Raw genomic sequence first — 17,309 nt, 5'->3', positions numbered from 1 at the left:
TATTCAAGAAGTTCAGTAAATGTGTAAGTATTCTTAACCCTTGGCATTTGTTGTCATTCAGTGTAAATTGATTAAATTTGTTCACCTCATTACATCTTTAATGACCACTGTTTCTACATTTGCATGTACATTGTAACATGTCTCTGTGGCCTATCAGTATTAAAAGACTACTAGTGTAGCAATTCAAAGGTCCTTGGTTCAAATTCTGCCTCTGACATGAACATTTTCCAAGAAATATATTTTCTTTTTAAAAGAAAAAAAGTTGATATATTGTTTAAGACTTTGTATCATTGTCTGAGTCCATTTCAGCATTTTACAGTCTTAAACCTTGACCATAACTCAAAATAATTTTAAAGTATTCAAATGAACAAGGTATATATGATGCCAGAAAAAATATGAACATGTCAGGGTTCGAATTTAACTTTGAGGAGCACTCGCAAAATTTTGCGAGTGCTTTTTGAGGCAACTCGCAAAATGAAAAATCAACTTGCAATTTTATTATTTTCTTTACTCCCTTATAATATTGTCTAATTAAAGTAGATATTTACAGCAAAGACATATTATGAATATTAAAAGGATCCATCTCGAGTGACTCAACTACTATAAATTGTAGTTGGCTTATTCTTTTCTTTTGAGGGGTGGGGAGGGGGGGGGGGTACAGATGACTCATGGGATGCTGGCCGCTTTTTGATAACAAAGCTGTCCAATAATTTGACATTGTTCACTTTGAGGGGGGTATATTTACCCTCGCCATCGGGTAATTCCCATTCGGCGAGAACGCTACAGATTTCATTAACTGATTAAGTTTGTAAGTATTAAAAACAATAACAGTATAAATTTAGAATAAATAAAAGCAACATTAAATGTAGCATGGATGCTTTGGACTATAAAATATATCGGAAGTTTATTCACTTTGACAGTTGAGCGGATATATTCAAAGGTTGATGGGGTTTTACGAGAGTTCGCGAAAGCGCTAAATTTAGCCAATGATTGAGCTTGGTGATTACGTCATGTCAACTCATTTGTTTTCACTTTGTATTATGCACACCTCGGAGCATCCCCAGAAAGATTCGAGATAAAACTCGGCCTTTTCCGTATTCTATTTTTGAAAACTTACTAGAGCGTGACTCCATATTGTTGTCTCTTAACTGGTAGTGATGCCACTTATAGATTGTTTACACTCGACTTTGTAGCAAAGTTAATGTTTATTCTACTTTCCTTTTAACATTTTGTGGTCTAGAAAAAAACCACTCGCAAAATTTTGCGAGCTTGAATAAAAGTCACTCGCAATTTGCAAATGCCGCTCGCATTTTGCGAGTATGCGAGTCTAAATTCGAACCCTGCATGTATAGAAAGTTATGCCCCTTGTTGGACTGAAGGTAAAACTCCAAAGCCATTGAATAAAAGTATTAAATACATGTACATTGTACCTTCATGTATTTTGTAATAAAATAGGAAATACAATAAAAGCTTACTGAACATTTTAGCTCTTCCACATGAAATAGGAGCCGACCATACCGTTTTTACAGTCAGTTTGAACAAAAATGAAAAAATAAAAAATAAAAAAACATCTTATTTTTTTATTGCTTTACAATATGTAGTTTAAAATCTTGAATGCTTTATGCAGAAGATTCCTTTAACACAATTCTCCAATGATGAAAATAACATTCTTATATAAAGCCTCCCCCCCCCAAAAAAAACAAAACAACAACAACAACAAAAAACACCTATTTTTGAAGAGGATGTTACCCTAGCCAAACTTTTTTTTTAGGCACGAGACGGTCAGCTGTTTAGTACTCCATTACCTGTAGTCAATAGTTTTGTTCTGCAGTTAATAACTGGAGTAGAATTTTAAAATCAGAATACTTGGTAAAACTGAAAACTAGGTAAATGACCTTTTTAACAAGTACTGACTTCACAAATGGCTTAAGATCCTTCTTACCTTGTAAATAATTTGGATATAAAAGATTGATAAAATTGGTTAAAAAACAGATGACGCTAGTTCACTAGGAATAAAATTTACAAAATTTCGAGTAAATCACCAAGTCTCTAGGATACCTTTATAAAGCATGAGACACTGGGACAAGTCTACTTTTCTTGCCCTCTGTTTATTTTCATACTTATTTTTTGTCAAGAGCCTAACTCTTTTTTTTCTTCAGGAATTGACTTCAATCTTTATATACAGATAAATCTAATTCAGGTAAACTGCAGTGCACATGAACTATAACTCGGGGAGCAGTATTTTGTTCTCATTGCTCTTTGTTTATTTTCATACTTTTTGTATGTAGCATAACTCCGAGTCCTTCAGATATTAATTTCAATCTTAACATACAAATTTTGAAATATATCTATCGAGAGACGTGCAGTGCGCAGGAACGATAACTCTGGGCGCTGTATTTTTCTAGTTATTGAGCATTGAAATCTGTATACTTGTAATACTTAGTTGTAACGTGAAGTTAATTCTGTTCTTAATACTGTGGGGGATATGGCAATCTGTGACTGCCCTTGTTATGTTATTTTTTTACTTCCCTACATTTATAAATTTATATGTTTTTGTGGTATTTACTTTAACTGTACAAAAGAACATTATTTTGTGTTTCATCGACTCAATTAAAAACATTGTGATGCTTTTAAAAACTAAAAAGAAAATGTAATGCTTTATTTCCCAGATGTTATATCCTTATTTCTATATAGTAGGACCATTAACTTAATTGATGCCTTTTCACCGATAAGGGCAATCAATGAGCATACATCACTACCAGTGATACTTCTTATTACAAGAAGGTGGTGTAGTGGGGTTATTCATCACATCCAGTTATGTCACTAAGTCTATGTCATGTATAAGAAAAAAAACTTGTAAATACCATAGAGGCCATATTTGAATTTGAAATTTTTATCAAACTTGATTTATAAAATTTAAGTCAATTTCACATGAATCTGATCATGTAAAAGAATATTCATAATGTAATAAAAACCTCAGCCACATTTTTGGAATTTCCCCATTTGTGGGACCCTGTCTATAAAAGTACTGAAATTCACCATTTACAGAAGTTAAGCAAATTGAAGCTTTGTCTGAATTTTTTTGCATTACCTAACATTTATTTCTGTATTTATTTTGTTTGGTGTTACAGTGATGAAGCGGTGCGCAATTCCAACACCCAGATGAGCAAGTCAAGTCTGGAGATGGAAAATCATGTCTTCCTGAAGGCCAAGTCTCGGGTACGCTTCACTTTTTTTAGAGGAATAAATAAAATTGAGTCATGGTAAATATTATGTTAGTTGCTCATCTGACCCTAGCAAAGCAGGTAAAATGGACAGAACAGAAACAAAGAACATTTATATTTGGCCCTTGTATGTGACCCTGTCCGTAACTTTTACACCAGCTGAATGAGATGGTTTGAATGTGTTGTAAGAGATCACAAAACAATCAGTTTGTGTGTTTCTTGGTTATTGCAAAGCATTTATTGTGAACTATTTTAAATGTTTTTTTCACATTACCAGGGGTAATGAATAATGACTGGCAAGCCGTCATGATTATAAAAATTGAAGATTAAATGAGGAGTGGTTTGTGAATTAATTAAGCTTAAATATGAATGCTTTTTTTATATTATTTATTAATAAGGAAGTAAAGGCCATATTTAAGGAAGTGAAGTGCATGTGGTAAAGTGGTTGAAGTGATTGTTTTTATTAAGACATGTACTATTTCAGGATGAGTATTTGGCTCTTGTCGCTCGGCTGATACTGCATGTTAAGGACTATAGTAAGTTACAACTTTGTCATTTCATATCATGGATACAGAACACATGATGTGTGAGTTTTTTTTAAACATTTATTTCTATTTTAATTGGGATTCTTTCATAACAATAATTGATGTTATAGATAAGTGAAAACTAGGTGGGGGTTCAAGTGTTGTTAATGATTGTGCATTGAACTTTTTTTCAACGTGTTACTAATACAACAGTTGTTGTTTTTAGCTTGACTATTCGAAGAATAAGGAGAGCTATTCTACTCACCCAAGAGTCGGCGTCGGCGTCACCCCTTGGTTAAGGTTTTGCGTGCAAGCACACATAGGTTAATATCACAGCAACTACTTGAGGTATTGCATTGAGACTTGATACAATGATACTCAACCATCCAACCTACTCAATTAACCAAGTTAGTTAACTCTAGTTTGCGTTTAATGCAAATAATAGGCCTTTACAATGGTACTCAACCATCCAACCTACTTAATTAACCAAGTTAGGTAACTCTAGTTTGCATTTAATGCAAATAATAGGCCTTTATTATTTGACTTAGAAATTCTGGTTAAGGTTTTGCATGCAAACACACAAAGGTTAATATCTCAGCAACTGCTTGTGGTATTGCATTGAGACTTGATACAATGGTACTCAACCATCCAACCTACTTAATTTACCAAGTTAGATAAATCTAGTTTGTATTTAATGCAAATAATTGCCCTTTATTATTCGACTCAGAAATTCTGGTTAAGGTTTTGAATGTAAGCACACATAAGTTAATATCTCAGCAACTACTGGATGAATTGCATTGAGACTTTATAAAATGGTACTCAATCATCCAATCTACTTAAATAACCAAGTAAGATAACTCTAGTTTGCATTAAATTCAAATAATGGCCCCTTTTTTATTCAACATAGAAATTCTGGTTAAGGTTTTGCATGTAACCACTTTTAAGTCAATGCTTCAGCAAATACATCATGTATTGCATTGCAACTTTACACACAGGCTCCCAACCATTTAACCTTCATATTAAATCAAGTAAGATAACTCTATCTTTCATATTGTATAATTTTTGCCCCTTTATTATGCGACTTAGAAATTCTGGTTAAGGTCTTGCATGTTAGCACACATAGGACAATATCTCAGCAACTACTTGATGTATTGCATTGAGACTTTATACAATGGTATTCAACCACCCAACCTAATTGAATAATCAAGTTAGATAACTGTGTTTTGCAAATAATGGCCCTTTATTATTAGACTTAAAAATTCAGGTTAAAATTTTGCATGTTACCACATTTATGTTAATATTTCACATCAGGTATTGCATTGAATTCTAATCTAACAGTGATCCATGCATGTTTCGCCAAATCCTTTTCAATCCTTACACTGAAAAGCGGCGGAATAGTCGAGCGCGCTGTCTCTGTGACAGCTCTTATTTATTTTACTTTCATGAAAGTTTGTCTGAATATTTGTCTGCATGCTATTGAATACCAGTTTAAATATTTCATCTATGGTAATCTAGGTCAGCAGGGAAAATATTAAGATAACATATTTTGCTCTAAAGTTTCTTAATCCTTTTACAATTTCTCAGGGCTATTCCAGTTAAACATATAACACCCGGGGGGGGGGGGGGGGGGGGTCTTTTTTTCGCGTATTTGGATTCAACCTTCGAATTTGCTTCTATAGGGGGGTGGCACTATTTAAAAGTGCCTTCCCCCGATGGGATATTTGTTTAAATGGAATAGCCCTCAGCTTTATTTTAATTATATACGACCAGTGTGAATAGGAATCATTTTGGGTACAAAAATAGGTCATTAAATCAAATCAAGAAGAAAATTCTTTTAAAAATTCAACACTGTTAATCCAATGTGCATAAAACTTGGTCAGAATATTGGTCAACATAATGTTAAAGACCACTGTGAGTAAGGGTTATTTTGAGTCAAAAATGAGGTCACTAGGTTAAAAATATAAAGACAAAAATTGTGTTGAAGTTTCTTATTTTTGCACAAATTCAATTTACAGTGTTCATTCAATCTTCATGAAACTCAGTCAAAATATTTCTCAGCATGATATTAAGGACCAGTGTGAATATGGGTCATTTATGGAACACAACTAGGTCATACCAGAGTCAACAGCATTTACTTGCTCCTCTTAAACATGCATTTGTCCAAATGAAAAAAATGTTAATGCAGTTTCCGCAATATTCATTTGTGCATGTTTAGTTTTCAATGTCCACCAATCATCCCACCTGGTCCCCTACTACCATTTAAAAACAACAACACTTGTTCCACTTGTTCTCTCCCACAGACAACCAGAAGCAGAAGCAGCCCGGCAGTATGGGACCAGGAGGGATGATTGGTGGGCCGGGAGCGATGGGTCAGCAGCCTGTGGGTGGGACTGGGGCTATACCTGGGCAGATGGGAGCCATGACTGATCCTCTTGGGGCCCTTACACACATGACCTTCAGCCCTTCAGGCATGCAGTCTCAGCAACAAATAGGTCAGTGGTGCTCTCATGCCCTTCCTACAAAAGTGAAATTAATGCTTTTTATTTAACCATTATGGGGGTATATTAGAGCCTTGTGGTTGGTTGGTTGGTTGGTTGGTTGGTTGGTTGGGTTGGTTGGTTGGTTGGTTGGTTGGTTGGTTGGTTGGTTGGTTGGTTGGTTGGTTGGTTGGTTGGTTGGTTGGTTGATCCATTACACTCTCTTGTCTAGAGCATAACTTGAAAGCTACAAGATGAAATTTAATTAAACTTCTTGCAATGATAGAACATTATGAGAGGAAGTGCAATGTACAGGATCCATAACTCTATTTTAGCTGATTACAGAGTAGTTGCCCTTTGTTGATTTTCCTCGTCCTAACTTAACTTTAAAACTGCCAGATGGAATCTAATAATACTTCATTTAATGGTAAAGCAAAATGAGAGGAATTTGCAGGGTACAATATCCATAACTCTGGTTTAGCAATTACAGTGTTAATGTCCTTTTTTGTGTTTTTTTTGTTGTTGTCAAACTGTTGTTTGGATGGTAAGTTGATAACCACTTGATGAATTTGTTGAAACTTTATTCAATGGTAAAGCCCAAAAAGAGGAATCCAGTAATCAAGAACCGTAACTCTTTTTAAGTCAATTACAGAGTTAAAGACTACTTGATTGAATTTAAAGAAGCTGACCACAATGGTAAAGTGCAATGACAGGAAGTACTATATTTCTAATTTAGCTAATTACAGAATTATGGCCATGGGTGAAAGTGTACTGACATATGCTGGTTTTTCCTAGTCTTGAAGAGTCGTTTCTTAAATGTGTTTATCTGTTGAGATGTTTAAAGGAGGGGGGATCTTTATGTTGGATAACAGCCAAACTGACTCAATATTGCAATCAACATTTATCAGAAGCACAGAAGCGCAATTATAAGGTCTAAACTTTCATTTAAACTAAACCTTTTGAAGATTGAGTGAGGTTATTTTTGGTAATGATATTTTGTACTTGTATTAGTGGATATTCAAAAGTAGTGGCTGTGCTAGTTGTCAACATGATAGTAGACTTTCCTTGGTTGATATATGGAGCTGAATTCCATCTCTTTATCGTCATAATTATGTTCATCCTACTTTCTTCTGCTCTCCATCAGGGATGGGGATGGGTACCAACCAGCAGCAGCCACAGTCACAGCAACAGATACAACAGCAACGACAGGCCATGATCAACCAGATACAGCAAAACAGGCTGGCACAGCAGCAGCAGCAACAGCAGCAGCAGCAACAACAACAACAGCAACAACAACAGCAACAGCAGAGGCCACATTTACAGGTAGGTTGGGAAAACTTGTAGTTGTATAACTCAAACTTCTTACATTCTTCATGCACAGCCGTTTGCTTATATTTAAGGCTTTGCAATGACTTGTCTGTGTTTCTTACTTGATGTCTTAAAGCTGTAGATGTAAAGTTCAGTCTTGTCTATTCTCATATTTCGAGGTTACATTGCTGTCAAAATATTATAAATGCATTCAATTAATTGTGTTTAAAATCAGTTAGGAATTATCTACTACTTTCTACAAAAGTCATACTGTAAAGGATTGTACATTATATAGTTTTGAGTGATTTCCCATACTAACATGCCAGGAGTTGAGTTTTAACATGTGTTAGTACATGTGGTGTATATTATGTCAGCGGCAGGATGCATTTATTGTGACGTCCTCCCAGACGGCCTCCCAGCAACCATCAGGGGGACAGGCCACCCAGCCTACTACGGTCAGTGCACAGATAACTCTCACAAAATATAACATAACATACACAATTTATAGCAATATCTATTTATCTTTATTTCAATAGATGTTTTATTATTAGTGAACAAAATGTTCTGTTTTTAGCCTAATGAGTCTTATTTGACCAAGCTAGATATTGAGAATTGGGAGAATTGCAGGGCACAAGGGAGATAAATCTTTGTGGAGAAATCTAGTAAACTTCCCCCACTGAAAGGATATGAGAGAGATTTAACTTTCATTTTGCGAATGTCATTTATCCCCTGTCTCCCTCTAGCTTGATCATTGTCCTCAATGGACGCAATTTGATAAAATTAAGTAAACAAATCTTAAAAAATGTCCATGTAGATGTGAACATAATGACCATGTTCAAGATTTTCTTGCCATTGCAGCAGTTGAACTTAATACAGTCACCACTGACTAATATGATAAGGCCATCGCCAATATCTCTCAGCCTAGGCCAGGTAATCTAGCTACAGGCTTTACACGCTAGCTTTCTTGAGCACTTGGGCAGAATGTATGCCTGCATTTATACAGCTACTGCCAGTCTGGTGACATCTGTACTGTTGTGTTCGAAAATGTTCACACTGTGGCTTTATGCATATGCTCTATAGATATTCTCAATGTGTCATTCATTTTATTAGATGATTCATTGTTATAAATAGCAGGCTTTGATCTCTTGTTTCATTATACATGTGATCAATACAAAAGACCATTTGAAACCTTTCAAGTCTAAATTAGGAGTTGTTTTGTAGCTAATTGTAATAGAAGGATCTTACATTCATCTTGTTTGTAATGAAATATAAAAAAGTGGAGATAAATAAGTAGTGTCCGTATTGTTTTACCATTGCTTTGCGAACTACATGTATGCTCTGACTGTGTGTAACACTTGTGTTCATCGGAATGGTCATGATCTCATAACAGTTTTGCTGTGTGTTGAAATTTCTCGCCTCTGTAACTAGGTTTTGTATTAAGAAACTGTCTGTGGTGTTGGTGTATTGTGTTTGTGTGAGTCTTGTACAGACTTCTCACTACCTCATAATATTGTAATGGTATGGTTTTCCCTTTAAAATAAGTATAAGTTTATCTTACAATAATTTAAACATTGATATCTTGGCTCATTTTGAATACTAGTTAACGCTTAAAATAATCAATATCGATAATCCCATATATCACATTATCCTGGGAATAAATCAGTTATGTAGACAGCTGATGGTAGCTGAAAATATTCATTAAGTATCTGAGAAAAAGCAGTACATTGTACTTAGTTAAATTTCAGTGTAATGAATTATTATTATAAAATTGGCACTTTTATTTGCAACACTCTCTGTAATTATGTGCTCAAAACACAAAAAAGCACATAGATATTTTTTTATACATTTATGAATATAAAAGCATTAAGCATTTGTGTTTTTGCCCATGTGTTCATGTTTTTTAGAGTGGAAAATATGTCTGTGTTTAAGTGTTAGTAAATTACAAACTTTAATTCTAGTTGTCTTTCACCTGTTCTAAGAGTTTTAAAGGAGACTTATAACAACTACGTATTAAATCAAAAGCACCACTTCAGGTGGGTTCCCAAGAAATAGGTGCTCCAAGGTAAAGTCAAGGAAACAATGCAGTTAGCAGAAAGCAGTGTAGAACTTAAACTGTATCAGCTTCGTTACAGAAAACATTTATGTTACTTCGACCATATGTCTGCACTACTGGTTTAACTTGTTGACAAGGGATGGAACTAGTTTCAGCCCCTATTTTGGCCTCATGACTGACAGTGCTGGTTTAACTTGTTGACAAGGGATGGAACTAGTTTCAGCCCCTATTTTGGCCTCATGACTGACAGTGCTGGTTTAACTTGTTGACAAGGGATGGAACTAGTTTCAGCCCCTATTTTGGCCTCATGACTGACAGTGCTAGTTTAACATGTTGACAAGGGAGGGAACTAGTTTCAGCCCATTTTTTGGCCTCATGACTGACAGTGCTGGTTTAACTTGTTGACAATGGAGGGAACTAGTTTCAGCCCATTTTTTGGCCTCATGACTGACAGTGCTGGTTTAACATGTTGACAAGGGAAGGAACTAGTTTCAGCCCCTATTTTGGCCTCATGACTGACAGTGCTGGTTTAACTTGTTGACAAGGGATGGAACTAGTTTCAGCCCCTATTTTGGCTGCATGACTGACAGTGCTGGTTTAACATGTTGACAAGGGAGGGAACTAGTTTCAGCCCCTATTTTGGCCTCATGACTGACAGTGCTGTTTTAACTTGTTGACAAGGGAAGGAACTAGTTTCAGCCCCTATTTTGGCCTCATGACTGACAGTGCTGGTTAAACTTGTTGACAAGGGAGGGAACTAGTTTCAACCCCTATTTTGGCCTCATGACTGACAGTGCTGGTTTAACTTGTTGACAAGGGAAGGAACGTGTTTCAGCCCCTATTTTGGCATCATGACTGACAGTGTTGGTTTAACTTGTTGACAAGGGAAGGAACGTGTTTCAGCCCCTATTTTGGCCTCATGACTGACAGTGCTGGTTTAACGTGTTGACAAGGGAAGGAACTAGTTTCAGCCCCTATTTCCGCCTCATGACTGACAGTGCTGGTTTAACTTGTTGACAAGGGAGGGAACTAGTTTCAGCCCCTATTTTGGCCTCATGACTGACAGTGCTGGTTTAATATGTTGACAAGGGAAGGAACTAGTTTCAGCCCCTATTTTGGCATCATGACTGACAGTGCTGGTTTAACATGTTGACAAGGAAGGAACTAGTTTCAGCCCCTATTTCCGCCTCATGACTGACAGTGCTGGTTTAACATGTTGACAAGGGAAGGAACTAGTTTCAGCCCCTATTTCGGCCTCATGACTGACAGTGCTGGTTTAACTTGTTGACAAAGGAGGGAACTAGTTTCAGCCCCTATTTTGGTGTCATGACTGACAGTGCTGGTTAAACTTGTTGACCAGGGAGGGAACTAGTTTTAGCCCCTATTTTGGCCTCATGAATTGACAGTGCTGGTTTAACTTGTTGACAAGGGAGGGAACTAGTTTCAGCCCCTATTTTGGCCTCATGACTGACAGTGCTGGTTTAACGTGTTGACAAGGGAAGGAACTAGTTTCAGCCCCTATTTTGGCCTCATGACTGACAGTGCTGGTTTAACTTGTTGACAATGGAGGGAACTAGTTTCATCCCCTTTTTAAGCCTCAGGACTGACAGTGCTGGTTTAACTTGTTGACAAGGGATGGAACTAGTTTCAGCCCCTATTTTGGCCTCATGACTGACAGTGCTGGTTTAACATGTTGACAAGGGAGGGAACTAGTTTCAGCCCCTATTTTGGCCTCATGACTGACGGTGCTGGTTTAACTTGTTGACAAGGGAAGGAACTAGTTTCAGCCCCTATTTCCGCCTCATGACTGACAGTACTGGTTTAACATGTTGACAAGGGAGGGAACTAATTTCAGCCCCTTTTTAAGCCTCACGACTGACAGTGCTGGTTTAAAGTGTTGACAAGGGAGGGAACTAGTTTCAGCCCCTTTTTAAGCCTCATGACTGGGTTTTATAAGCAAATGCAGCTTATGTTTTGCTAGGACAGCTTGCTAGATGGCTATGGGTAAAATGACATCTTGTTTTGATAATATGAAGGTTGTGGAATTTCTATGGTTTAACTGGTTGTATTATTGTAAAGTATAACTTTGCAAAATTATTTTGTATATTCAAAATACGTATAATGTGCTGTTTCTTATTTTATTTACAATACAATCTTCTACAGTTCATATATAACGTTAGTGGAACATACAACGCTTTTTTTTGATTGTCAGATGGTTTGAAACTAACTGTTGATATTCTATGGATAGTAATTTACCAATCTGATTTGTTTAATGACGAACAAACTGTCAAATTTGATCTGAAAGGGCATGTGTTTTTTCTTATTTCCAGAACAGCCCCCAGGTGTCCAGTAACCCTCCAAGCCAGGGCCCCATCCCATCTCCTGCACAACAAAGGTACAAATTTTCTGAACACAACTACTCTCTCAATTGTTCTTTCACTGAAGTTCATTTTTTATCAGTATGACCTTTAAAATAAATAATAGAAATATACATTTTTCAAGTCATAAGGTATAACATAAATGTAAATGTAGTTCCCAGGGCCAACAGCCCATGGGTTCCCCGATGTCGATGATGTCTCCTGCCTCTCAGATCGTGCCTTCACCAGGGCAACGATCCACCCTCACTATGAGTGTTCCCTCTCCAAGCACCCAGCTAAACACACCAGGTGAACAAATATTTCAAATGTTCTTATGTCAGACAATATCTCTTGGTGATTAGTATAATGACTTTTCCATATTCTGATTAGATAATTGAAAATGAAAAAAGCTCCATCTTCCATGATTTATTTTGAAGAAATTTGCCAATTGTTTAAATTGTTCCTCATAGTCTGCAAACTCTTAATCCATAATTATTACAAGCATGCAATGTATGGTTCCTGAAAAAATGACCCGTTCAGCCTTTTACCTCTCTCTGTCTTGAATTCTGTGTATGTATAATAATTGCAATCAACTTTTTCTAAACTCACTTGTTTTTATTACTACCTCTTTTTTACCCCAGGCAACCCAGGTTCAGTTGGAGCGGCCCCTAGTCCGGCTGACCCCTCAAATGACCCCTACCTGGAAAAGCTGAAGTCCCTCTACAAGTACATTGAGCCCCTCAGAAGAATGATCAAGAAAACCGAGGATGGTATGTATTCTATTCCGAAATCGGACTGTAAATAGTGTGTGTATTAAAAGTTTGTTTTTGGAGACTAATAAAATGAAAAAGTTATCTAAAATAGGTGTCCTACTATAACAGTAAGCGACATATAGTATAATTTCTATGAGGTCATGAACACAGTAATTAACTGGATTTCTCTTCTGGATTGAAATTATTTCCTAGACTCATTAGTCAACATGTATTTGACAAACCGTGTCATAAGTGTGTCTCACTAAGCAAGAACCAAAGGCAACTGTGCCTCCTGTAATCATCTTAAAACATTGAAAGACAGTCTAATATTCACATGCTTATTGCAGGCTCTGGATCAGAACAGCGGAAACAAGAAATCAACAAGCTTCTTAAACTAAACGAAATTCTCACAAATCCCAATAAACGGTGAGACAATTCAACATTTCACTTCACCTTCACTTATATTCACTTATATTCTGTAATTTTCATTGGTTTATCTGGTCTGAACATTTCTAATAAAACTATTATTTTTGTTTAAATTTATTTTTGTTTAAATTTATAACACATATAATCCATTTCCTGATTGAGTGTTTTTCACCATTTGTTTGTAGTGTGAGCCTCGATACCCTGATGAAGTGTGAGCAGGTCCTCGAGAAAATGACCAGAATGGTAAGACAACACCTCATATTTGTGATGCAAAAATATTCTGGTAACACATCCCATCTGGTACAACTTGTACAGTCAAAGTTCTTCATTACAAAAAAAACCCATCACACTGTTTTGACAAATTTCAGAATTTAAGAGAAAAAAATCAACATAACAGTGTTTTCCGAATTTGCTCAAATTCTGAATTTTATTTTACAGGGCTTGTTCATAAATTTGATCCCAAGCAATAGTATAAGAATTTGGGCTTGTTCATCTAAAAGTCTAATTTCGATGACTGTCACCATATTAGATAAACATCTACTACAGATTAAGGTGTAAAAATGTATGCAAACTTTGTCTATGGTTAAAATTTATTGTTATATACATTGGCCTTTATAAAGTTTATGGGCATTATACCTAGACCAAGTTCAATCAACAGCCAGATCACACAATTCATACAAGAATTGCCAAAACTTTAACAAATTCACTTTGTCCACACTCTTACTTGAGCATTTCTTATGCATTATCTAAATTAAACATTACCGGTATGATATCGTTAATGGATTTAAAATCTTGACCAAGTTTGATCCACAGCCAGATCTGTAGTTATGACCCTTGAATTATAAAAAAATGACTAAATTCCTTTTGTCACCTTTCTAAGGAATTTCTTACCCAATTTCTACCTAAGGTGGTGACAAGGTTTATAGGCATAAAATCTCAATTGCTTTGAATAAACAACATGATCTGGCGTTAAATTGTCCAAATGTGACCCAATTCACCCTGTATGCTCCCTAACTGAAGCTTTTCATACACTGTGTTCATTCTTTCAGTCAAGTCACTCTACAGCCTCCTCTGCCCAGGGGGTTGCAGCCCAGGCGAGTGCGGTCCCTGTCATGCCCCAGGTACACATGTGCCAGCCTCTCCTTGACTCAGTAGGGGCCTTGGTTACCTCCCCTTCCTTCAATCACACACTCCAGAAGACATTTGGCCCAGCCATGTCAGCCATCTTTGGTAATCAAATCAGGTAAGCTGCATAGCCATTGGATTGGTTGATTTGAATTTGAAATTTCGATGCTTCTGTTTTTTGAGGTTTGCTTGATTTCCTCCCGAAATGACAAATTACCTTGAAACAATTTTAGGTGCATTTATATTTTCATCCTGAATAAGAGTTAGGTACTTTCAAAACACAAACAATTTTCCATGATGATAAAGGGTGAAGATTTCCTTGAATAAATATGCTGTTGAATTGAATTCTCAATGAGTTCTCATAGGAAGGTGAATTTAAAGTTAATAGTTAAATATTTTTTTAGACCACCAAGTCCACCACCAAAGCGTCGTCGTGTGGAGGAGCCAGGCAAGTTACCGGAGGTACTGCAGGGTGAGATTGCCCGACTTGACTCCCGCTTCAAGGTCAAACTGGACCCACTGAAGCATGCTGGGTCCAAGGATGTGCACCTTGTTTGCAGACTGGGTACGGAATTTGATACTCTGTTTTGGGAAGTATTTATTTTGCATGAATAGTCCAGTTTTGAATTCAACATCATAGGGGTTACCAAACATGATTGCACTTGTAGCTACCTGTGAAAGTTAAAGCTGGTGTTTGTCTGAATGTCATTTGTGAAATCTGATGTTAAAATGCTTTCCTCATAAATATTAGCCTACTCATACCTCTTTCAGTTAGATTCCATATTCTACTATTGTCCTGGATATCGACAACATGCTTTAAACTTGTACTCATATACCTGCACTCAAAAAGTAGTCCACATTTGTACTTACACGTACAGTGAAACTGCGTTCTCTCAAACAAGCGGTCGTTCGAGAACCGGCTTTTTTCCTTTTATTTTCATATGAAATATACCCACGCTGCATCGAAACCTAATTATGTCGAGCAGTCGAGCAATATCCTCAGTCCCAAGTACACAAATCGTGCACAAAACCTTATGGCTCCCTCGAGGACATAATTTCACACTTTTTCCCAAACGCGTGTTCCAAAATAAACAATTGCTAGGTGTTAAAATTTTTGCAAGTTGTAAAAAAAGGCAATTTGATAAGGTGTGAAAACCCGCTTTTCACTGTTAACGCATGACTGATATGAGTTGATATGGGCATTTGAGATGATAATTATGAAAAGTTAATGACGAGAAGTTAATTGTGATAAATTTAAATGAGTAATAAAAGTATGAATAAAACACTACCATATCGATCCAACATCAGAATCTCCGAAAAGAATTCCTTCTTGTCACTTTGCGACACATTACGATTGAACAGTTTCGCGAAACCGACAAGATGCGCCAATCAACAATCCTTGATTTTGTGAAACTTAAATCTGACTAATACCACGATATTTACTGTCATTCAAATGTTGCTTGTTACGAAAATGTGTTTTTTTGTTTAAATAAACATTTCTATACATTAATTTATGTTTTTTTTTGCGTTTTACATTTAGTTTACGACAACCTTTGAACATATTAGCACATAATCGGTGTCTTAGTAAACAGACTTTTTATGACTTCAAACTTAAAATACACTGAAAGATATTTCATATCAAACTGGAAAATTGAAAATCGGGTCGTTCGAAACATCGGTTCTTTCGAGAAATTGGCTCGGTCCCTGGCGACCTCGAGTGATCGCAGTTTTACTGTACAAGTAACATTTCAAAACCGCTCTATGCAGAGGAATGTCTTTGTACATTAAATCTTCGTTGATTTACCGTGAACATAACATTTAATAGCATGTTATTTTTGTAGTGTTGAAAGTTGTTCAATAGATTTCAAAAGTTGTTATATAAGTTGCTGATATCATGTTACAAAGGTGTTTAAGTTCATAATAAGCAAGAAACTTGAAGCAAGAAATAGAATGACCATTTAACCTAATTGTATGTGTTTTAGACGAGGCTTACCTGCCAGGTGTCCCCCCAATCCTTGTCACCATTCCCCATGACTATCCTGAGTCAAGTCCAGAGTGCTCCACCAGCCGCAAGGACTATGGTATGTTATACTTACATGTCTTTATGGTAGGAGTGATTCCAGCTGTTCTTTTAGTTGACTTAAGGCTTAAATTTGATTTCCGACTTTGTATGTAATATACCTGAAATCCAAGTCTGTATGCACTTGCTTGCTTTAGGCTTTCGACATCTTTTCATTTGTTTAGATTGTAATCGTATGAATTTTCAAATCAGGGCAGGTCTATTCACATAAATTGTGGCTGCAATGAAACACCAAGATGATGCTTTTTATATGCCAATTCATATTACAATTTCACATGCAGTGTATGGGTGGACTAGATTCATACAGTATGTTGTCAGATCAATAACTTGAGAAGAATTTGTCCATTTACCACTTAAGTTTTTCCGAATGTGTATTAGTATAATATCTTGAACAAGTTTGATAACCAGCCATATTGCTTCTGTATCGAGTTATCGCCTTTTGATTATAGAAATCACCTACAAATGGTCTTGTCTGATCAATAACTTAAGAAGCCTTTGTCCAATAATCACCAAATTTGATCAGAATGTGTATGGGCATAATATTGTGGACAAGTTGTTAACCAGTCATATTGCTCGAGTCACTCGAGAGTTATCACCCTTTAATTATAGAAATAACCTAAAATTGGTCAGAATGATCATGGGCATAGTATGTTGGACAAGTTTGATGAGAAACTTGTCATAATGTATGACTCAATGATATGTAAGTCAAGTTCATATATGTATTATTACTAGCCAGAAACTAAGAAACTTCTCCAGGTTTGAGACATGCTGTTTAGACTTGAGCTATTTTTATGCTTAAAAAATATATTGCATGAATTGCATGAACAAATGTTGTTTGTTTTTTAAGATATATAATTTCATATTTATTTTTATAGATATTTAGGTTGAATTTGTAAAAATGGGTCAGGCTAAAAATGGAACACTCCTGGTACTATTCACTGTTATGACCCTTGAATTTCTTAAATTACAAAAAAATTGTCCAT

General features: G+C 36.1%; 1 protein-coding gene across 5 annotated transcripts in view; it reads left to right on the top strand.

Moving 5' to 3' along the window:
• Nucleotides 1–17,309, top strand: part of LOC128231214 (mediator of RNA polymerase II transcription subunit 15-like) — a 36,762-nt gene that overhangs the window by 3,600 nt on the left and 15,853 nt on the right. For 2 of the 5 annotated variants that reach the window (XM_052943732.1, XM_052943728.1), the window contains exons 2-15: nt 3,132–3,219; nt 3,709–3,760; nt 6,049–6,240; nt 7,370–7,548; nt 7,908–7,988; nt 8,392–8,463; nt 11,917–11,981; nt 12,119–12,252; nt 12,585–12,713; nt 13,043–13,121; nt 13,307–13,364; nt 14,171–14,364; nt 14,651–14,811; nt 16,229–16,327. In XM_052943732.1, coding sequence (XP_052799692.1) covers nt 3,132–3,219; nt 3,709–3,760; nt 6,049–6,240; nt 7,370–7,548; nt 7,908–7,988; nt 8,392–8,463; nt 11,917–11,981; nt 12,119–12,252; nt 12,585–12,713; nt 13,043–13,121; nt 13,307–13,364; nt 14,171–14,364; nt 14,651–14,811; nt 16,229–16,327 — 1,583 coding nt within the window. Of the gene's footprint in view, nt 1–3,131; nt 3,220–3,708; nt 3,811–6,048; nt 6,241–7,369; nt 7,549–7,907; nt 7,989–8,391; nt 8,464–11,916; nt 11,982–12,118; nt 12,253–12,584; nt 12,714–13,042; nt 13,122–13,306; nt 13,365–14,170; nt 14,365–14,650; nt 14,812–16,228; nt 16,328–17,309 lie in introns of those variants that run through there. The other 3 variants (XM_052943729.1, XM_052943731.1, XM_052943730.1) reach the window with 3 other exon arrangements.

The sequence above is a fragment of the Mya arenaria genome, chromosome 4, assembly GCF_026914265.1.
Source record: "Mya arenaria isolate MELC-2E11 chromosome 4, ASM2691426v1".
NCBI lineage: Eukaryota > Metazoa > Mollusca > Bivalvia > Myida > Myidae > Mya > Mya arenaria.
The sequence above is the reverse complement of the archived record's forward strand: the minus strand, read 5'-3'. Positions and strand labels throughout refer to the sequence as shown.